General features: G+C 43.0%; 1 protein-coding gene across 1 annotated transcript in view; it reads right to left on the reverse strand.

Moving 5' to 3' along the window:
- LOC115364824 (uncharacterized) overlaps positions 1 to 18333 on the reverse strand; it is a 216989-nt gene that overhangs the window by 56946 nt on the left and 141710 nt on the right. The window contains exons 19-23 of the mRNA XM_030059449.1: positions 16682 to 16851; positions 16080 to 16195; positions 14908 to 15071; positions 10167 to 10317; positions 233 to 301 (exon numbers count right to left, since the gene is read on the reverse strand). Of these exons, the coding sequence (XP_029915309.1) occupies positions 233 to 301; positions 10167 to 10317; positions 14908 to 15071; positions 16080 to 16195; positions 16682 to 16851 (670 nt within the window). The remainder of the gene's footprint in view (positions 1 to 232; positions 302 to 10166; positions 10318 to 14907; positions 15072 to 16079; positions 16196 to 16681; positions 16852 to 18333) is intronic.

The raw sequence follows: 18333 nt of genomic DNA on the forward strand, positions 1-18333 counted from the left end.
ATTTTGTGTGAGATATGTGGGGGCATTAAGTATTTCTGGAAGACACAAGATTTCAGCTTGGTCAGAAAGATAAATTTGTTTTATGTGGACTTTTTTTTTTTAGCCTGTTTTTGGTATTTCTTTGTGAATAAATGGAGGCAGATTTACATGTGACATGGATGGCGTGTGGCTTTAGATCTGCACTCGATGCTGTGGAGAAAAGGGACGGGAGAACACGAACACGGAGACTTACTCGGTACATGGAGAGGTCGATTCGCAGGGAGTTGTGAAGTTGATCCAAAAGCTTCACAAAGCGATCTCTCTGTGTGTGAGAGAGAAAAACAAATAGAGAGAGAGAGAGAGAGAAATTATATTCACATAACACACACTTCCCCAGATAGTGAAGACACAGACAGAAGCAATATACAGTGTCTGTGTGTGTGTGTGTGTCTCTATCCGAATATGTGTGTAATGTAGTAGCAAGACATGGAAAGGCCCGGCAGAAATAATGGAGAAAAATAACGAAATGTTTTTGTTTTTGTCTGAGAGGGAGGAGGAGACGGAGGGGGAGGCAAATAAAAAAAAGAGAGAGAGAGAGAGAGAGAAGAAGAAATCAGTTATGGAGTACTGGGAGTCACGACACGGCCAAGAAACCAAGCAGATAAAATTAGCTGTCTGGCTGAGACAAAGCAAAGTGGAGAGGAGAAACTTTGGCTTTTCCTCCAACTACTGTTAAAGGATTATGATGTATCAAATTAGAGAAGTTGCCTGGAAATGAAAAAATGTGCTCAAATTTGGCCCCCGATATTGCAAAAAGTGTTGTGTGCTTGCTTGAAGCAGATTTTTTTTTTTTTTTTTTTTTTGGATAAAGACGTTACAGGAAATGTGAGTGCGCTGCAGTGGAGGCACATTTGTCAACCAAACAATCGAGCAAATGTTTTTTTTTTTTTGTTGTTTTTTCGGTTAATTGCAATTAATGGTGAGTGTTTAATTTTTCATTATTGCCGATCAGTTTAAAGAGACAGTTCACACAAAATACAGAAAACAAGATATTTTCTCACTTTTTCTCACTCGTGTAGTCTATCCATTCAGATGGTTTTTGTGTGATTTGCCGGGGTTTCCAGCCTGACAATACGAAGGGGCTCATTGGGAACGATTCCCTACTGAAAAATCATCTGCAAACTGTAACTACTCTATCTCGAAGGAGTACAAACTCGCACGCAGGTAGACACAGTTTGCAGGGATTCTTTGGCTCCCAGTTAAACTTTTCACTGTTTCTGGAAATAGTTGTTGCTGATGAGGTTTTCACATTGCACATTACAGACATTTCCATTTTAGAGCTCCACTGTATCGGGTCACGGGTACACAGTGAGGATTGTGAAAGAATGGAAACTTTGCCAAATCACACAGAAACTGTCTGGATGAAACAGATTGCATCAGGGGTAGTTTAGGGGGGTTAATCTCTTCTTTTTTTGGTGTTTTGAGTGAACTGTAAAATATCTGTCCACCACAGATATGTCTTAGGACTCTCATTTTCAAGTAGAGCTGTACCAAAAAAAATCAGTTATGACATCTACAATGCCCTAATTCTGTTTTATTGAATTAGAATGAAAATTTTGAATTTTAAACTGTTCTGAGTCAGTTTATTTATAATTTTGCAGGTGTTTAGCAGCAGGCTTTATGTTGAACTCAATTTTACTGCAACAGCTTCCACCTGACGGCCCACGGACCACACCCAACCTGCCAAAGTTTCAACAAAATGTTAACAAATTCAGAAAATGTGACGAGGAAAAATATGTGTTCCACTTTTTAAGATATCTATCATATTTGTTCTATACTGAAGCAACACCAAAACAAAATTGAGACGGAAATCATTTTCTTAGGAATGATTTATCAACCATAAATATGTGCGTTCGACCCATGGCTTCAAAAGACGTTATAAATCCATCTGTAAGCTTATTGTTATTTACGTGAGAGAAGCCGCCACAACCAGATGCAGGATGCTGCGTCTGATTGGCTGGTTGTCGCTGGAGAGCAGCAGGATAGGACAGGTGAGGCTGAAACTGATTTCCATGTTTTCTGAATGAAATGAGGCTTGTGTCGTGTCTTCATGTACACATGGGATAACGTTTTCCACCAATCAGGACGCTGCATAACAGCTTCAAAACTGGTTAAAGTTGATTCATATTTCCTGTCAATCTGAGCTGCATTCCATGATTACATGTCAGATTTTATTACTCCTCAGTGAACTGACTCTCTGGTGGAGGTCTGTGCTCTACTATACACTTTTTCTAGTTAAGTATCTAGTTATTATTACGGTGATTTGCCATGCAGTGTGTTCACACTGACACAGGCTAATAAAGAGAGGAAAAATATTAAACAATGACAGGCTAATTAGGCCTAAATTAATTAAAATGTTATTTTTAAGGCCGGTCCCCACAGCGTCTGCTTAGATCTGCTTAGTCAATTCTGCAGAGTATTGCAATGTGTTGTGATATAAATGGTGATTCATATTGTGCTGTGAGGTCCTTGACAACAGCCGGTCCTATACACAGTAAGTCTCTATCATGGTTGTATAGGCATTAGTTGGTTCATCTGAATATCACAAGGTGCTTTTCTCTGTTTTCGCCTTTGGATCAAAGTGTGAATTATGGTTTTATTCAGCTGGCACAAACAACCTGCATAGTAATAATCAGTTCTTAAAAGATTCAATTCAATTTCAATTTTTTTTTTTTTTCGCTTTGATGTGTATTATTATTGTTTTTTGTAACATTCAGGATGTCTGTTTATTATGGGGACGCATCTTATTGTCAATTCATCGAAGGTTTGCGTAACATTCATTCAACAGCTGAATGCAAGGAGAGAGACTTTGTTGTTATGCCCACACCAGTCTGTGAGGAGGAAAATATATTGAGAATCAATAACAAGTATGTGTGCATCCATCCATCCGTGTGTGTGGGTGTGTGTGTGCATCAGTGTGTGTTTGTGTGTGTGCTGTAGTGGCAAGGGACAGAGCAGACACACAGTGATATTGTAGGAAAAGGCAAGGAGAGAGAGAAGCGTTACAGTTATGTGAGTCATGACATAGTTAAGAAACAAAGGAGACATGTTTGGTTTTGGATGTGCTGGGATGATGGAGTGTGTGTGCGCATGTGTGTGTATGTGTGTGTGCTTGTGTGTGTGAGAGAGAGAGAGAGAGAGAGAGATGGGAAGGGGAGGTAGATGGAAAGAAAGTGAGAAGGGCTAAACTTGGCATTGATTAGGATTTACCGGCTGCTCTTGACTTATAGAGCTGTCACAGCCTTCACTTTTATGTCCACACACTCACACACACACATGCACACACACACTGTGAAGTCACACACACAGACTCACACTGTGTCCTCAAAACCCTATAACAAAGAAAATAGCTCAGTTCTGACCTTTAAAAGAAAAAAAAAGTAACACATTGTCACATTGTCCTTCCCCAAAGCAAAACCACCCCTCTTCTCCACCCTTACACACACTCTCTCTCTCACACACACACACACACACTCAACACCATCATCTCTTCCTCTGCAGCCTCCTCATGTATTGGTAATAATTGTCAGCTCTCAACCTCCGCTCTCCTTGCCACACTCTGCTAATACAGTTCCTCCCTTCTCTCAGCCTGGTTGGTCGGACCCGGCGCCGAAAATATAAATCATAATTAGATGTCAAAGTTCTCCACTCATTTCCCATTATTACTTCCCTTTGCAACAACCCAATTTCCCAGCGGGCATCATTAAAGGTTCACCCGGCAACTTCAGATTGGCAGCATGGAGAGCGTTGAGAGTGTTGGCCTTCAATATGGAGGAGTCACGTGCACTCTCCTGAATTCATCCCTGTTAGTGGCCGGTGGAGGTGGAGGCCGGGAAAACGCTGAGCTCTTGTCGTTGCAACGTTACAACCATGGGCGCAAATTTAGGGGGGGTTCAGGGGGGACAAGTACCCCCAATACTTATAAAAGATAAATTAAACCCCTCTTGACCCCCTGACCCCCCGCTAAATGTGTTCCCCCCAATGTCTAAGGGAAATTTGCGCCGCTGGTTACAACACTTTATGCTTCAGTACCGAAGTCAACACCAAAGTTTTGAAAAGTAGAGTTTTGAGTACCTTGTAACTCGGTAACACTTTACAATAAGAGTACAACAATTAACGTTAGTTAATGCTGTAATAAACATTAAGTAACAGTTAATAAACATTAAGTAACAGTTAACTAACCGTTAACTAATGTGTCTAAGAATCATGTACTAATGCTGTTCATGCTAAGGCATTAATTTATATGTTATTTAAGGGTTATTGTTGATATTATTAACATTAGTAAATGCCATAACAATCATTAACTAACAGTTAATTAACCATTACAGCATTAACTAACGTTAACTAACGTTAATTGTTGTACTCTTATTGTAAAGTGTTACCTGTAACTCTACTGCAGCTTCAGTCTCGTGTTTAAATGCTTAACGTGTCAGTCATGCTAACAGGGCTGCAGATCAAAATGAGAGCACATAATCACACCTTTGTATTTTTTGTTATATTTGGACATTTCATACAGTTCCTCTGATTTGAAATTAATATTTTGGTAAGCTTGCTCGTTTTTTTATTCACTATCGTGACAGGCTACAGGCCGATTCTGCACTTGTACCTCAGTGTTCTTCTTCTAATGTAGCCTCTATGTTTAAAGGCAGAATGAGTAGGATTTGTTGTTTGTGGTTTCTAAACTCAACATTCAAAGTTGCACACTCCTCCCTGGCTAAGCTGCACTGCCCTGTGATTGGCTGGGAGCTACACACCCGCTGCTCAAAGGCCGACGCCCAGGAGACTCCTGAGCTCAGCAAAACAAGAAAACCCAGGCAGAGGGCAGGGTCTCTGCAGACACACACACCAACACACACCTCTAGTGGCTCAGAAGTGATGACTGAGTGGGATTATTTTTGTATGAGTCTATACATTGTTTTTTTTTGTTTGTTTGTTTGTTTGCTTTTTAAGGAGAATCCTCCTTATTCTGCCTTTAAAGCTCCAGTGCCACCTTTTACATCAGCCATGCTTCAAAATGTCTATTGCAGTTGTAGAACTGAAATTACAGATTGGCGTCTCTGTGACTAAGCATCACCCAGTACGAAGTGTGTGGTAAGTCTGAGCTAAACCTTCAAAGCTCCTCCGCACTGCCAGTGGCCGACAATTGAAGCCTGTCTGTTCTGCTCTCAGGTGTGATGATGTGTAAGAGTGTGAGGGTGTTGTCGAGAAAGAAAAAGCTCCCCGGGTAGGTAATTTTCCATTAAAACCAAGCAAAAACAAGCCAATGAATAATGCTAGGTTCCTACCGGCAAAAGTCACTGTTGCATAAACTGCAGCAACTGTGTCCACCCAAACACAGGAGGAGGAAGTGTTAGATGCTGGCATGTCTGTACTCTCTCTACGCACACACACTCACACACACACACGTACACACACACCCTAGTGGCACCATAAAGGGCAAGGTCACTAATACGCTTTACTGTTGAGCTGATGTCAGAGGTGCATTATGAAAAGGATGGACAGATCGTGAAATGATACGGCCTCCTTTGAAGGCGTATATGAGGGGGGTTCAAAGAGAAAGTGCAAAATGGATGAGAGAGAGATTGAGAGAGAGAGAGAGAGAGAGAGAGAGAGAGAGAGAGAGAGAGATGGAAAGACAGGCTGAAGTTTCACAATTTAGGAACTATCACCTTATTGCCATAGCAACAAGTGCATGGAAATTGGCTTGGTTTGGCTCCGCATTAAACGCGAAGCAATAAAGACCCAGAAAGAGAGAAAAAAAAAAAAAAAAAAAAAAAAAAAAAAAAAAAAAGGAGGAAAAATAATGTGTGTTTGTCTAGGTCTGTCTGGGAGAAAGCACATCGGCAATAGAGGGGGTGGTGAGTTAGCAAAAGCAGTGGAGAGTGAAAAGAGACAGACAAGAGTATGCTAAGCAGACAGCAAAGAGCCACATCCCCGCTTCAGAGTCAGAATACCATTAAGAGAAAGAAGACGACTAAGAATTATATAAAAAAAAAAAGAAATCAGAATATGCCTTTAGATCCACACTGAGTCCACACTGAATTAAGCAGCACCTCTGATGTGCCAAGGCAGCACAAATTCTAATAAAATGTCAACTTTTAAAAATCTGTTTGCACTACTTGCTGTCCGCGGTGCATTTTGGGGGAAGAAGACGAGGAGATATCAGGAAAATCAGCTATGAAGAAGGACTGGATTGGGTAGGTTGAAACTTTAATGATCCCCCGGGGAAACTGCAGCAGCTATTGCAGTAGAAGTATATATATATATATATATATGTGTGTAAGGATGGATTTTGAATATATGCCAAATTAAAGAGTCACCCTAATTTCAGGGGGCTTATTTAATGTTACATAAAGTATGCATGTTTGCCATGAATAAGGTAGCAGCAAACCATCGATTTTCAGCAGTGTGCAGCTTGATAAAACGTTCTCTTGGGAAAAACAGACAGAACGGTACAAGAAAACTGCTTTGCTATTACCTAGAAACCTGTGTAGTAAATGACTCAATTCAGTGAAACTTAATGAGACAAAAAAAAAAACCAACAACTTTGCAGTCCATCCAGCAGGGCTTATTACCAATCTAGCGAGCCAGAAATAGACGCGCGTCTCCGTAGCCCATGGTGAACGCAAGTCCCTCTGAATCCCTTGACCCATTAAAGCGAGAACGCGCCGCCTGCAGTCGCTCGTACATCACCGAGGTCTGAGCACGACCGGTGGGGGACTCGGAGCCAGAATGGAGGATGGTGTGAGTTTGAGTCGGCACTGTTGGCAAAGATCCCAGGAGTCATTAAGAGCTGCCGCGAGCTGTCATTGTCCCCCCGTCTGGGCTCCGTGGCTAGAAAAGAGCCACAAAATCGGCGGCCTGCGGGCAAGATTTACACCACCGCAAACTCCAGGCCGTTTCAAAAGGTTCCACGGTGTTAACACATTACATTTTACAAGGGAGGATATTAGCAAATGTTACGATCGTCTAAGAACACCTACTGGCTCTCAGCAGGTCACCCTCACCTGAGTTTATGGGAGACAGTTCCAGTATGAAGCCTGAAGTATTACACAGTACCCCGGCCACTCCAGGTGGGAGGAATTTGAATTTTTTAACAAGAGTGTAATGTTGATATAAGTCAAATCAAACTGAACTTCGCCTTTTGTCTCCGAACTTAATTACCTGCATTAGATAAATTCACCTATCCGCACACTCCACATTTCCCCTGATGAGTCAATTACCAGGTCCTCCTCTGCTCTTCTTTATTTTAAACTCTGGAAAGTGTTTTATGTGCATATCTAGATATTTCAGTCATGGTGAGAACGTACTGTGTTTTATGCTTTACTGCGGGGACTCTACAGTTTTAACTTGAAAAGAGTTCGGCTTGCAGGACCTTCAAAATTTTTCAAAGGGAAGCTACGATGACAAAAAAAAAAAAAAAAATCCATTGGCACAAACTTTTCTAAATTTATACTGTGTATTCCTAAATAACGAAGAAAAGAAATGGTGAAGACAAGGTGTTGATGGAGGATGTTTGGGCGAGCTGGTAGTAGCTGGGAAAAGTCTAAAAGGTTAAAAAGTGGAATAATTTCTACTAGAAAACAATAATGAAAGTAAAAAAAGAAATTTCAAAAGTTTGAACGGATGCAAAAATTTTCAAAAGCATCCAAACACTGGCCTAATCAGAAAAAAAATCACCTTGTTTTGACCTAACATTGTGGCGCCCCCTTTAGGCCTGTCAATATACCAGCTCCCTAAGCCTCATCAAAATCCAGTCAGTGTGTCTAAGAAATGAGGTGTGACTGATGGATCAAGCAACAAATGAACAACAAAAAAAAAAGGCAAATAATGTAGCAGACAGAGACAGATCGATAGCGCCCACCCATCTATCCAAGACAAATAGTGGGAGTAGCTCTCCGCTTTCCGCTAGCTCACATTTGGCTCATTGCCCTGAATGTTAAAAGGTCTAAAAGGTTCCCTTTGGCCTGACCACAGCTAATATGCCTCCATTGTTAATGCTGCCCTGAGCCGGAGTCTAACTTATAGACCTTATCCTCTGTAGCTGCTGTGTCACTGTGATGCTTTGCTGTGGCCTCACAAATCACCCAGCAGCTGGAGGCTGGCACCGTGGAGCTCCACTGGAGAATTAGCCGCGCTCAAATAATGACAAAGTGCAGCAACAAGGCCACAGAAAGAGAGAGACAGTCATGGTGTGGGTGTACTCAGTAATGGTCCACTGAGTGACCTACTAACTTAAAGCTGGTCACCGTGACACAGTAAACAGTTTTGTCTTATGCCCTGTTCTCTCCTCTAAATGTCTCCTCGATGTAGCCTGTCAGCTCAGTTAAACAGGGATGGTTGGAAAAAAAGGGAGATATTCCAAAAAGGGAGGGTTTGATGCCGGACGCAAGACATGCAAAACTCCGGGAATGCCCACCTCATCGTAACCGTAACCTAAACCACACCAAACTGTGGCCATTTCCAGAGGTGGGACGGTCTTTGTGTATGTTGGAGACGAGAATACGAGAATATCTGGGGCTGACTAAAACTAAACAGAGTAAAATGACCAGAGATCTACGGCCCGCATGTCCTGCAGGTTTCTGTTTCAGCTCCACTCTTTGGGTCTGTCTCAATCGAAGGGCTAGATGACTACTGGGTTGCAGCCTACGGTCCCTGCGTAGGAGGCGTCCTACGTAGGTGCCCATATCAGGTTTACCGGAACTAAAAGTTCAGTGAATCGGGACGGTGTAGCCTGCGGAGGATTCCTACGTCATTATTATCGAGGCTTCCTGACAGTTAACAGCTAAAGCAAATCTATGGTGGTAATTATAGGCATGAAAACTTATCAAAACGTCATGATATGAACATGAAGACGGTCTAAAACATGCTTCATAATTCCAGCAATGGTGGCTGATCCAGAAATTCAACTGGACCCAAACGTACCCTGGGAAGTAGGCTGTAAGCATCGTGGAGATGTTTCCTGCAAATTACCGTATTTCACCAATTAATCGCCTGGCCGCAAATAGCCGCCTGGTTCTTATAAACGCCTGGGGTCTGCACCCATTTGCGTATTAAACGCCCACCCAAATAACCGCCGGGGCGATTATTTGCATTATATTGAGGTAACCCAAAATAAGGCTATTCACTGTGATCACAATAATGGCCTGGTGCAGGTCTGTGCAAAAATAAATAAAGGCCTGCAGCGAATAGCCGCCTGGTTCTTTTAAACGCCTGGGGTCCTAGTTGATTTTGCATATTAAACGCCCGGGCGATTAATTGGGGAAATACAGTAGTCAAAAATAGGCTGGATCTGTCGGCTGCATTTGCAGGACCCCGCGGGTAAAATTGAATTGGGACAGCACTTGTCGCGCCGCCGTGACATAAGCAGCCTATAAATACGACCTAGGTGGCGTATACAACCTTTGAATTGAGACAGACCCAACCTCTCTCTCCACCTGATACATTTAAGGGCTTCATGCTGATTGTGTGAAGCAGCTCTACCTGAGCGGGGAAGGCGTGTGGGCCTTAACTGGGTCAGGTGTGCAAGGGTACAGCTGGAACAAAAAAGCTGAGGACTGCTTTGGGAACAACTGATCTGTGGGAAAACCAACTCTTATAAAAGATGGCAGATGGTGCTTAAGAGTGTCTGCTGTTCTTTATTTGTCCGTCATGTTACTCAATCAACACCACACTGCCTCGATGCTGGTGGAAATCTTCTGAAAGTGTCATAATTTTACAACCACTGATTGCACGCTGGCTTGTAATTACGTCTTCATTATAAACACGGGGCTGTGCAACAATGACAGTAATTGGCTAAACTGAACAAACAATCGGTTTTTGGGGTTCTGTTAAGTAGCTAACTAGGCAGAAAGTTAGTTTTGTAAAGCAATGGATGTAACTGATGATGTATAGACGACGACTCTTGTGCAAATCGGACATATTTACGGCGGCGTAGTCGGGATTAGCTGAAGTCCTCCAATATGGCCACCAGAGGAGCGCCTTACAGAGCATTACATCACCTGTAAGCTTTCTTTGTGTACTGAATCTGTTGGACCAGCTGACGTGTCAACTAATTGGCTTTTCGGTGCAAACCATTGTGTGTATGGGTGTGCATTTCGGTGTGTGTGTGTGTGGTGGTCGCTCACCCCGAAGTTGGAGGCAGCAAATCGGTCCGGAGCGGAGACGTTGGTGGAGGCGGTGGGGTGGGCGTAGAAGGCATTGATGTTAGCCAGCAGGGTGCTCATCACTGCTGGCAACCCTGACAGCATGTACTTAGATGAAAGGCAGGAGAAATGGCTGAGGAGGGAGAGAATGGCGAGCGGGAGGTAGAGTAAGGGAGGAATGTACGGTGGGAGGAAAAGAAGGAGAGCGGTGTAGGTTGGGAAAGACGAAGAGGAGAGGGAGGTGAGGGAGAGGAGGGTCGGAGGGAGGTAGACGATGTGATGGAGGAAGGGAGGACAGAGTGGGGTGCAATTGGAGATAATAGAGAGAAGAAAGAGAGACAAAGAGGTGGGAGGGACAGAACAAAAGTGCATTATGTTCAGTTGAAGTGAAAGCCATTCATCAGCAGCATACAGTTGCAGCCATTGTAGAGCTCCACCCTTCATCTATTTATCCTCCATTTATCCTGCATTAATACTGCACATAGTTGTTTCTTCAATGTTGAGGCTCTCCCACACTGCCCTAAGAAATTCTGACTCCAACACACTCCAACATTGTAAAGTTGACAGCTTCCACACTGCCATGACAAACTCCAACAAACCAGACCAGCTGACTGACAGAAACACAGAAAATCTGTACAAAAAAAAAAACGTAAAATTATATTACTGTTATCTCTGCACATCGTGGGCAGACTTCAAAGGAGGTGAGTGAGAAGGAAAAGGTTGAGGGTGAAGTCCTGGATGACAGGCAGATGATTTAAATTTATTCCATGAACTCAGCTACGCTCATGAGAAGATGAGCATTTTTGGCAGTTTTGCTCAGTTAGCACCTATCAGTTTAATGACCTCCTACAGATGGTGACACCACTAATTCAAAGGAAAACTGCACATTTTATTTTCTCCCCGGGGGAGCGTTTGATGATCATACCTGGCTTCTTAGAAACTGGTAAGGAAAAATGAACAGGTGTTGCTTTTGCTTTCTTTGATTTTTAACACGACTAAAAATACGTTTAGTGAACTCAGTTGAGACACAATGCAACAGCTCCGCCATAAATTCTACCTTTTAACAAAGTTTATCATGTTCAGTTTCATGCTGACATTGTAGATAATGTGTAAATTTAATTCTGTGTTGATTATTGAGGTTGTAGTTTGCAGAGGTCTTGTACTGGACTGCGTTATATTGAGAGGTGTTTCTAATTTTTTGTCCCTCCCTATTTATATACACGAGGGGGGACAGAATAGTGGAAACACCTCTCAATAAAATGCAGTCCAGTCCAACAGCAGCACTAACTATGAGCTCAATGCCACACATAGAAGTGAATGAACACTTCTATTACTGTGACAACAAGACAACCTGAGCATTAATGGCAGCAGGAAAGGAAACTTTATGGCACAACAGTTGGATTGGATTAGATTGGATTAGATTGTGCAGGTGGAGCTGATAAAGTGGCCACTGAGCGCATGTGTGTGTTTGGATTGTATTGCAGCTGTGAATAGTGAAAAACAAGCTTATTTTTGCTTATAAAATTCTGTCCCAATGATTGTATACAGCCAAGGAGGCACCTTCACATGATGCAAAGTCAGTGGAGAGAGATTAATTTTTTTTCACCTCAGTGGGTGTGGTTTTTGGAGGATGATGTGAAAAAAAAAACCTCCAAATAGGGAAAAAAAAAAAAAAACCTCCAACAAGAAGGCACTAAGTACAGTGCAGAAATCCTCCAAGCTGCCTGGAGGATATAGCCAGCTGAGTTAAGCCCTGCCCCTTTTCAGCAAAACTATCATCACGGGACAAGACCATTACAGCCAACAAATGTGGAAAGTTGCTCAGTGCTGCCTTGACCCAAAACCAACCACACCACTGAGTTTCCTGATGTGATGTGGGTGCATTTAGGACCTACAGACGTGTTCGTGCTCAGTCCTTCTAAAACCTGCAGTTCGCTGGAGTTTGTTGGAGAACTGGCCTTTCTACAGCAAAATCCCAAATTCAAAGTATTTTGCAACACAAAACGCGAGCATCTCTCAGCCGGATAGTTACCAGACACTCTGCCAGTGGCTGAAAAAAGAACAAAGCTTGATCTTCCCTAATAATTCCTCTACGGGACGGAGCCGAGATGGAGCGGTGGTTTCAGCAAACGTGCAGCACCAAGTGTTTCTTCTGCTACGGCTGCATCTGTGTATTACAGTCATCGTTTTCATTTTGGCTGAGATACTGATTGGCTCACATCCACATTTCCACTGGGACAAAGGCAATGGGCCATTTCTGCCGGAATTTACAGCTTCATTGTACCCAAAATGCTTTGCTTCCCGATATCAGTGTGTTATGGGATCTGTGCTGCCTTCCAGTACACACACATACACACACACACACACACATGGTTAATTACATTACCAATGTCATAATTTGACCTTAAAGGGACTGACAAAACCTGTGTCCATGTTTGTGCATGTGTGTGTGTGTGTGTGTGTGTGTGTGTGTGTGTGTGTGTGTGAGTTTGAGGCTTTCTCTCCACCTGCCGAGAGTCATCCAATCAAAACACGACAGCCAGGGAAATCACAGAGGTGACAGGTCATCATTTCTCATTAGAAGATAAACTAATTTGCATGCTGTTTATAGCTCACCGCACAACTGCAGCCCCGCCCACCTTCTATTCCCCTCCACACACACACATAGACACACTCACACACACACATACATGCAAACACGACAGCCACTTCCTCATTCAATTTAACCCACACACACACACACACACACACACTTGGATCACGTCACAGCCTTAATTCATTCACTGTTTAGCAGTGTTGTGCAAGTTACTGAAAAGAAGTAAAGTAATTAAAACATGAAAAAAGTAATTAGTTACCAGGGAAAGTAACCTTTGCATTACTTTTAATTGTCTGGGGTCTTTTGCAATTAGCTCTGTGGAGGTGTGTTGTTTTACTACTGTGGATGTGGATAATGTTCTCGCATCTACACATATGGGCTACAGCTCACCACTACATTTGTGTCCTTGATCTCAAGGAGGGACAAATAAGGCCAGAAAGCAGGGCCACTGTGCGCCGTCTCACGCTGACTCACTCATCCATTGTGGCGTCGTAAGGTCGGGTGACGTTAGACCATGAACCAGAAAATGCGCTGAATAGGTTGCTTTTGTCTGCTATTGAGACACGAGTGATGAGGAATGAGCCCATTCAAATTTCAGCAAATGTAACTGTGTTATTTAATTTGGAAAGAAAAGTCAATTAATCACATTTCTGGTTTCTGCAAAAATAGTGGCAATACAGTACCGCGCTCCAACACTGCTACTGATGCTTTTTTGCACATGGTGAACTTGCACAGACACACACTCATATACACTCCTGATCAAAATCTTAAGACCAGTTGAGAAATTGCAAGAATTTACATTTTGCACTGTTGGATCTTAAAAAGGTTCTAAGTAGAGCTTCAAAATGCAAAAAGAAGAAATGGGAGTGAGACTGTCTGGAACTGTCTGGTGTCCATTTCTGTAAACTTCCCTTGCCATCCAACCCCAAATGTTCTCAATTGGATTTAGATCAGGGGAACACGCAGGATGGTTCAAAAGAGTGATGTTCTTTCTCTGGAAGAAGTCCTTTGTCAGGCGGGCATCGTGAACTGCAGCGTTGTCCCGTTGAAAAGCCCAGTCATTACCACACAGACGATGGCCTTCAGTCATGAGGGATGCCCCCTTCAGCATCTCCACATAGCCAGCTGCTGTTTGACGCCTCTGCACAACCTGAAGCTCCATTGTTCCACTGAAGGAAAAAGCCCCCCAGATCATGATGGCACCCCTCCACTGTGCCCTGTAGAAAACATCTCAGGTGGGATCTCCTTGTCATGCCAGTAACGTTGGAAGCCATCAGGACCATCAAGGTTAAATTTTTTCTCATCAGAGAATAAAACTTTCTTCCACCGTTCAATGTCCCATGGTTGGTGCTCTCGTGCAAACTCCAAACGGGCAGTTTTGTGCCGTTGAAGGAGACGAGGCCTTTGAAGTCGTTTTTTGTTCTTGAAACCCTTCTCTCACAGATGCCGTCTGATGGTTATGGGACTGCAGTTGGCACCAGTAACAAGCTTAATTTGGGCCGAGGATCGTCCCGTGTCTTGACGGACAGCCAATTGGATCCTCCAGCTCAGGGCCGGTGAAATTTTTTTGGGTCTACCACTTGACTTTTTTGTTCCATAACGCTTGGGATCTTTTAAGAAGTTAAAAATGACTGTCTTACTGCGTCCAACCTCAGCAGCAATGGCACGCTGTGAGGGCTTTGTTGTTGGGCCTTGCTTATGCAGCTCAACAATCCGACTGGGTTCAAAGAGAGAAATCTTTTTTGCCTTTGCCATCAGGAGGTCGTGACAGTGTGGATACCTGACAGAAAATGACACTGAATCTACATTTTTGTGAAGATTTGGGCTTTTAAAGGCAGTGGTCTTAAACTTTTGATCAGCTGATGAACAGCCTATTTCAGTTTAATGGTTGTTTGCAATAAATTGCTGACTCAAATTTTTTTTTTGACTCACTCCCATTTCTTCTTTTTGCATTTTGAAGCTCTACTTAGAACCTTTTTAAGATCCAACAGTGCAAAATGTAAATTCTTGCAATTTCTCAACTGGTCTTAAGATTTTGATCAGGAGTGTACTCCCACGGGCATCCAGGTACTCCACCATATCTCATCCATTTACACACACACACACACACACACACACGGGGCTTACGTCATGGCCTGGTAGATGGACTCGATCCCGTAGCGCATGGCAAACTCGTCCACGATGTCCTGCTGCACCTCGTCGAAGTAGACCTTCCAGGCGTCGTCCCCGTGCGCCACCGGGATCTTCACCACGCCGCCGCCCTCCACGTCCGTCGAGAAGTGAAACACGTTCTGCACAGAGAGGAGAGAGAGAGGTGCGTACAGCTTCGTGAGCCAGCAAACAGCAGAGGAATGACACGTAAACGTAAAAAGAGCAGCGAGTACTTTCAGACGAACAAACTGTGGCTATTGTTGGCAAACTTTCCGTATTCCTGTGCTCCTCACTGAACCTGTGGGCCCTCGGCTGTTTAAAGAGGTGGCTGCAATTCCTGTTAGACCTGTATCACTAATTTACGGGTGCAATTATTGATCGGTTTCATTGTAAATTCATATATCCATTACTTTTTTTTAAATGAATCCATTAATAATTTAGTCTATAACATGTCAGAAATAATGAACTAGTGCCCCAAAAAAAAACACTTGAATGGTGACGACATTTGACTGAGAGAAAAATGATATGCCGATATTCAGCCTGGCAGGTGATGCGGTGGCAGTGCTACAGCTGAAAATAGTTTTGCCTTTTTGAAAGTCAGGGTGCTGGAAAGTGCGTTAAAAGTGAAACTAACCCAAACCCAAACAAACGTGTGTTGTTGTGCATCCTTCAAACCGTTTTTCAGCTTCGAGGAGCTGCTCAGAATCGTGTTATGATCTTGTTTTTGCGACAGGGACGAAGTTAAAGGACTGAACTTGGTGGATGCACTAAACTCGCGTGGAGCTTTTATGGAGTTCAAATACCAATATATGGTTACGAGTCACTTTAAATAGCCCGCTGGTTATGACTGGATCTGGTCTTCAAATTCAATCAGACTCAAGTAAGGTGGTAGGGATTACAGTTCTTGTGATTGTGTGTGTGTCTGTGTGTGTGTGTGTGTGTGTGTGTGTGTGTATCAGTGCTATACATTAGAAAGCGTCACTTTTCGTAGTTTGCAGAATTCAGCCTGAAGCCGATTCTCATCATTACTTCCCTGTTCTTGCAGCCATTCAACTGTAGCTTGTCCTTGTAACCCTGAAGTCAGCTCCCCTCAGTCAGATGTGTGTGAGTGTGCATGTGTTTGTGCTGTGTGTGTGTGTGTGTGTTACCTCATGAAGGCAGGTGTACTGCACATGGTAGGGTGCCACCTTCTCCTCTCCTTCAATCTCCACGCTGATCTGCAGACGGATGGCACCAGACACCGCCGACTTGTCTGTTCTCTTCTCTGTGGGAGAACACACACACACACACACACACACACACACACACACACACTCAACATGACATGATACAAAGCTCTCCTCTGAACTTCTGATCGGAGAGGACAACTAGGACACTGAGAGCTCCCATTTCTGCACTAACGAGCAAACATACAATCCATCACTAACACATGCACACACAAACACACACACACACACACGCACACACACAAACACATGCAGCACTATACACTCCCATCCCATGAGCACACATTCATACACTAACATTTACACACATGCATCCCCCTTGCTTTGTAATACATGCACACACAACACTTACAATCCTCCTGCCAACGCTGCAACCCAGAAACGCTCACACACCAGAGTGCTCGCGTGCTCCGTCCAATGCCACCCACACACACACACACACACACACACACACACACTCTGACCCAGTAACACACTCTCCTCCAGCTCCCATAATCCCACAGTGCAGGAGAGCGTCAGCGTACCGAGGTTGTACCAGACGTCCATCTCGCCGCTGAGCGTCCGGACCTCGATGATGCTCTGACCCAGGAAGTCGTCCGACTCTCTCTTCAGGCGCTGCTTCACCCGCGACTTGATGTCGTCGTCCTCGTCCCAAACCCGCAGCTTGATCCGGTCCGACGAGTTGTGGCACTCGCTGTGGAGACAGGCAGCCAAGTCATAGTTCAAACATTAGAGGTTTTAGATGCCCGAGTAGAAGCCATGTGTTGTGGTCAGTGCTGGGGGTAACGACTTACTAGGCAAGGCAAGGCAAGTTTATTTATATAGCACAATTCAACACAAGGTAATTCAAAGTGCTTTACAGAAACATTAAAAGCAACACAATAAAAACAGTCAATAAAAAAGGGAAATAGAAATTTAGAATGATAGCGATAATAAAATACAGTAACATAAAATAACAACAGACTCAGTTCACTGCCTGAGCTAGACGGCCAAGGGCCCAGGGCGTGATAGGCCTTATCACCCCTGTGGCTCTAATAGGGCTCTAATAGGGCTCAATCAATATTCAAAATTCAAATTTAAACTCGAATTGTTACTTCAATGTGAACATTAATATTCGATAGTGAAATAAAGCACAATAGAGGCTGTCTGGATGCAGGAGGAGTCACCCAAAGAGCAAAACTGGAAACCAGGGTTTCCGCTAGAAAAAACTGGGACCGGACAACGTGACCGGCAGGTTTTCAATTTACCGGACAAATGTTTGAAATTCTGGTAAAATATTATCTGAATTTATTGAGCTTAAAATGATATGCAGGCTATATAAGAATGATATCAAGGCATGTCAATTTATAGCGTAATCTTTTTATTGAAAAGTAGGCTATATCAAATAAAATGAGTGCTGTCAATTGACTCATGTGTGTAACTTCTAAAATAAATGAATAAATATTGCACCAGCCTGCGCTCTTTTAACATGAACATAAAACAATTGCAACTACAATTTGCAAACAAAAAAACACATCTGGACTGGCTCATACCATTTTAATAACGTGGCGTGCTGCCAACTTGAAATCAAAAGATGCAATTTAAAAAAAAAAAAAAAAAAAAAAAACTAACTAAAAAAATCCCTGAACCCCGCTGGAAACGAGAGAGAGTTCAATGAAATGTGAAAGCACTCCGGGCTTTCACATTAGGTATGAATATTTCACACCGTGTCCGAGTTCAATTCCACTTTCGTATCAAGACTTCAGTTCACACTCCTCAAACAAACTGGGCTTTGGGGTCCAGTGTGCTCGGATCCAGGTCTGAGTCTCTAATGTGAACGCCTCCTGAAAAGCCCAATTTGGAATTATTTTGGATTTTGGCCAGTAGACGTCAAAATTGTGGAGATAAATTTGCATTAAAGCTACGCTAGCTTCCCATTCCACCACTAGAAACCTGATTATTAATTCCCGTTTCATGTCAAACAGAAGAATATACGGTAGTCCGAATGAATACACGAACATAATTTTTGGCCAATTTTGACAAGCAACGAGTCGGAGTAATCACATTACTTTATTGCATCAATGAGTAAATGGACCGTTTTTTTTTTTTATTATCAGTAATCATTTATTTGTTACATTTAAAAATGTTACCCTCATTTTTTAATTTAAATCCAAGAGATTAAAAAGAAAATGTGGCA

The sequence above is a fragment of the Myripristis murdjan genome, chromosome 9 (genome assembly GCF_902150065.1).
Source record: "Myripristis murdjan chromosome 9, fMyrMur1.1, whole genome shotgun sequence".
Classification (NCBI taxonomy): domain Eukaryota; kingdom Metazoa; phylum Chordata; class Actinopteri; order Holocentriformes; family Holocentridae; genus Myripristis; species Myripristis murdjan.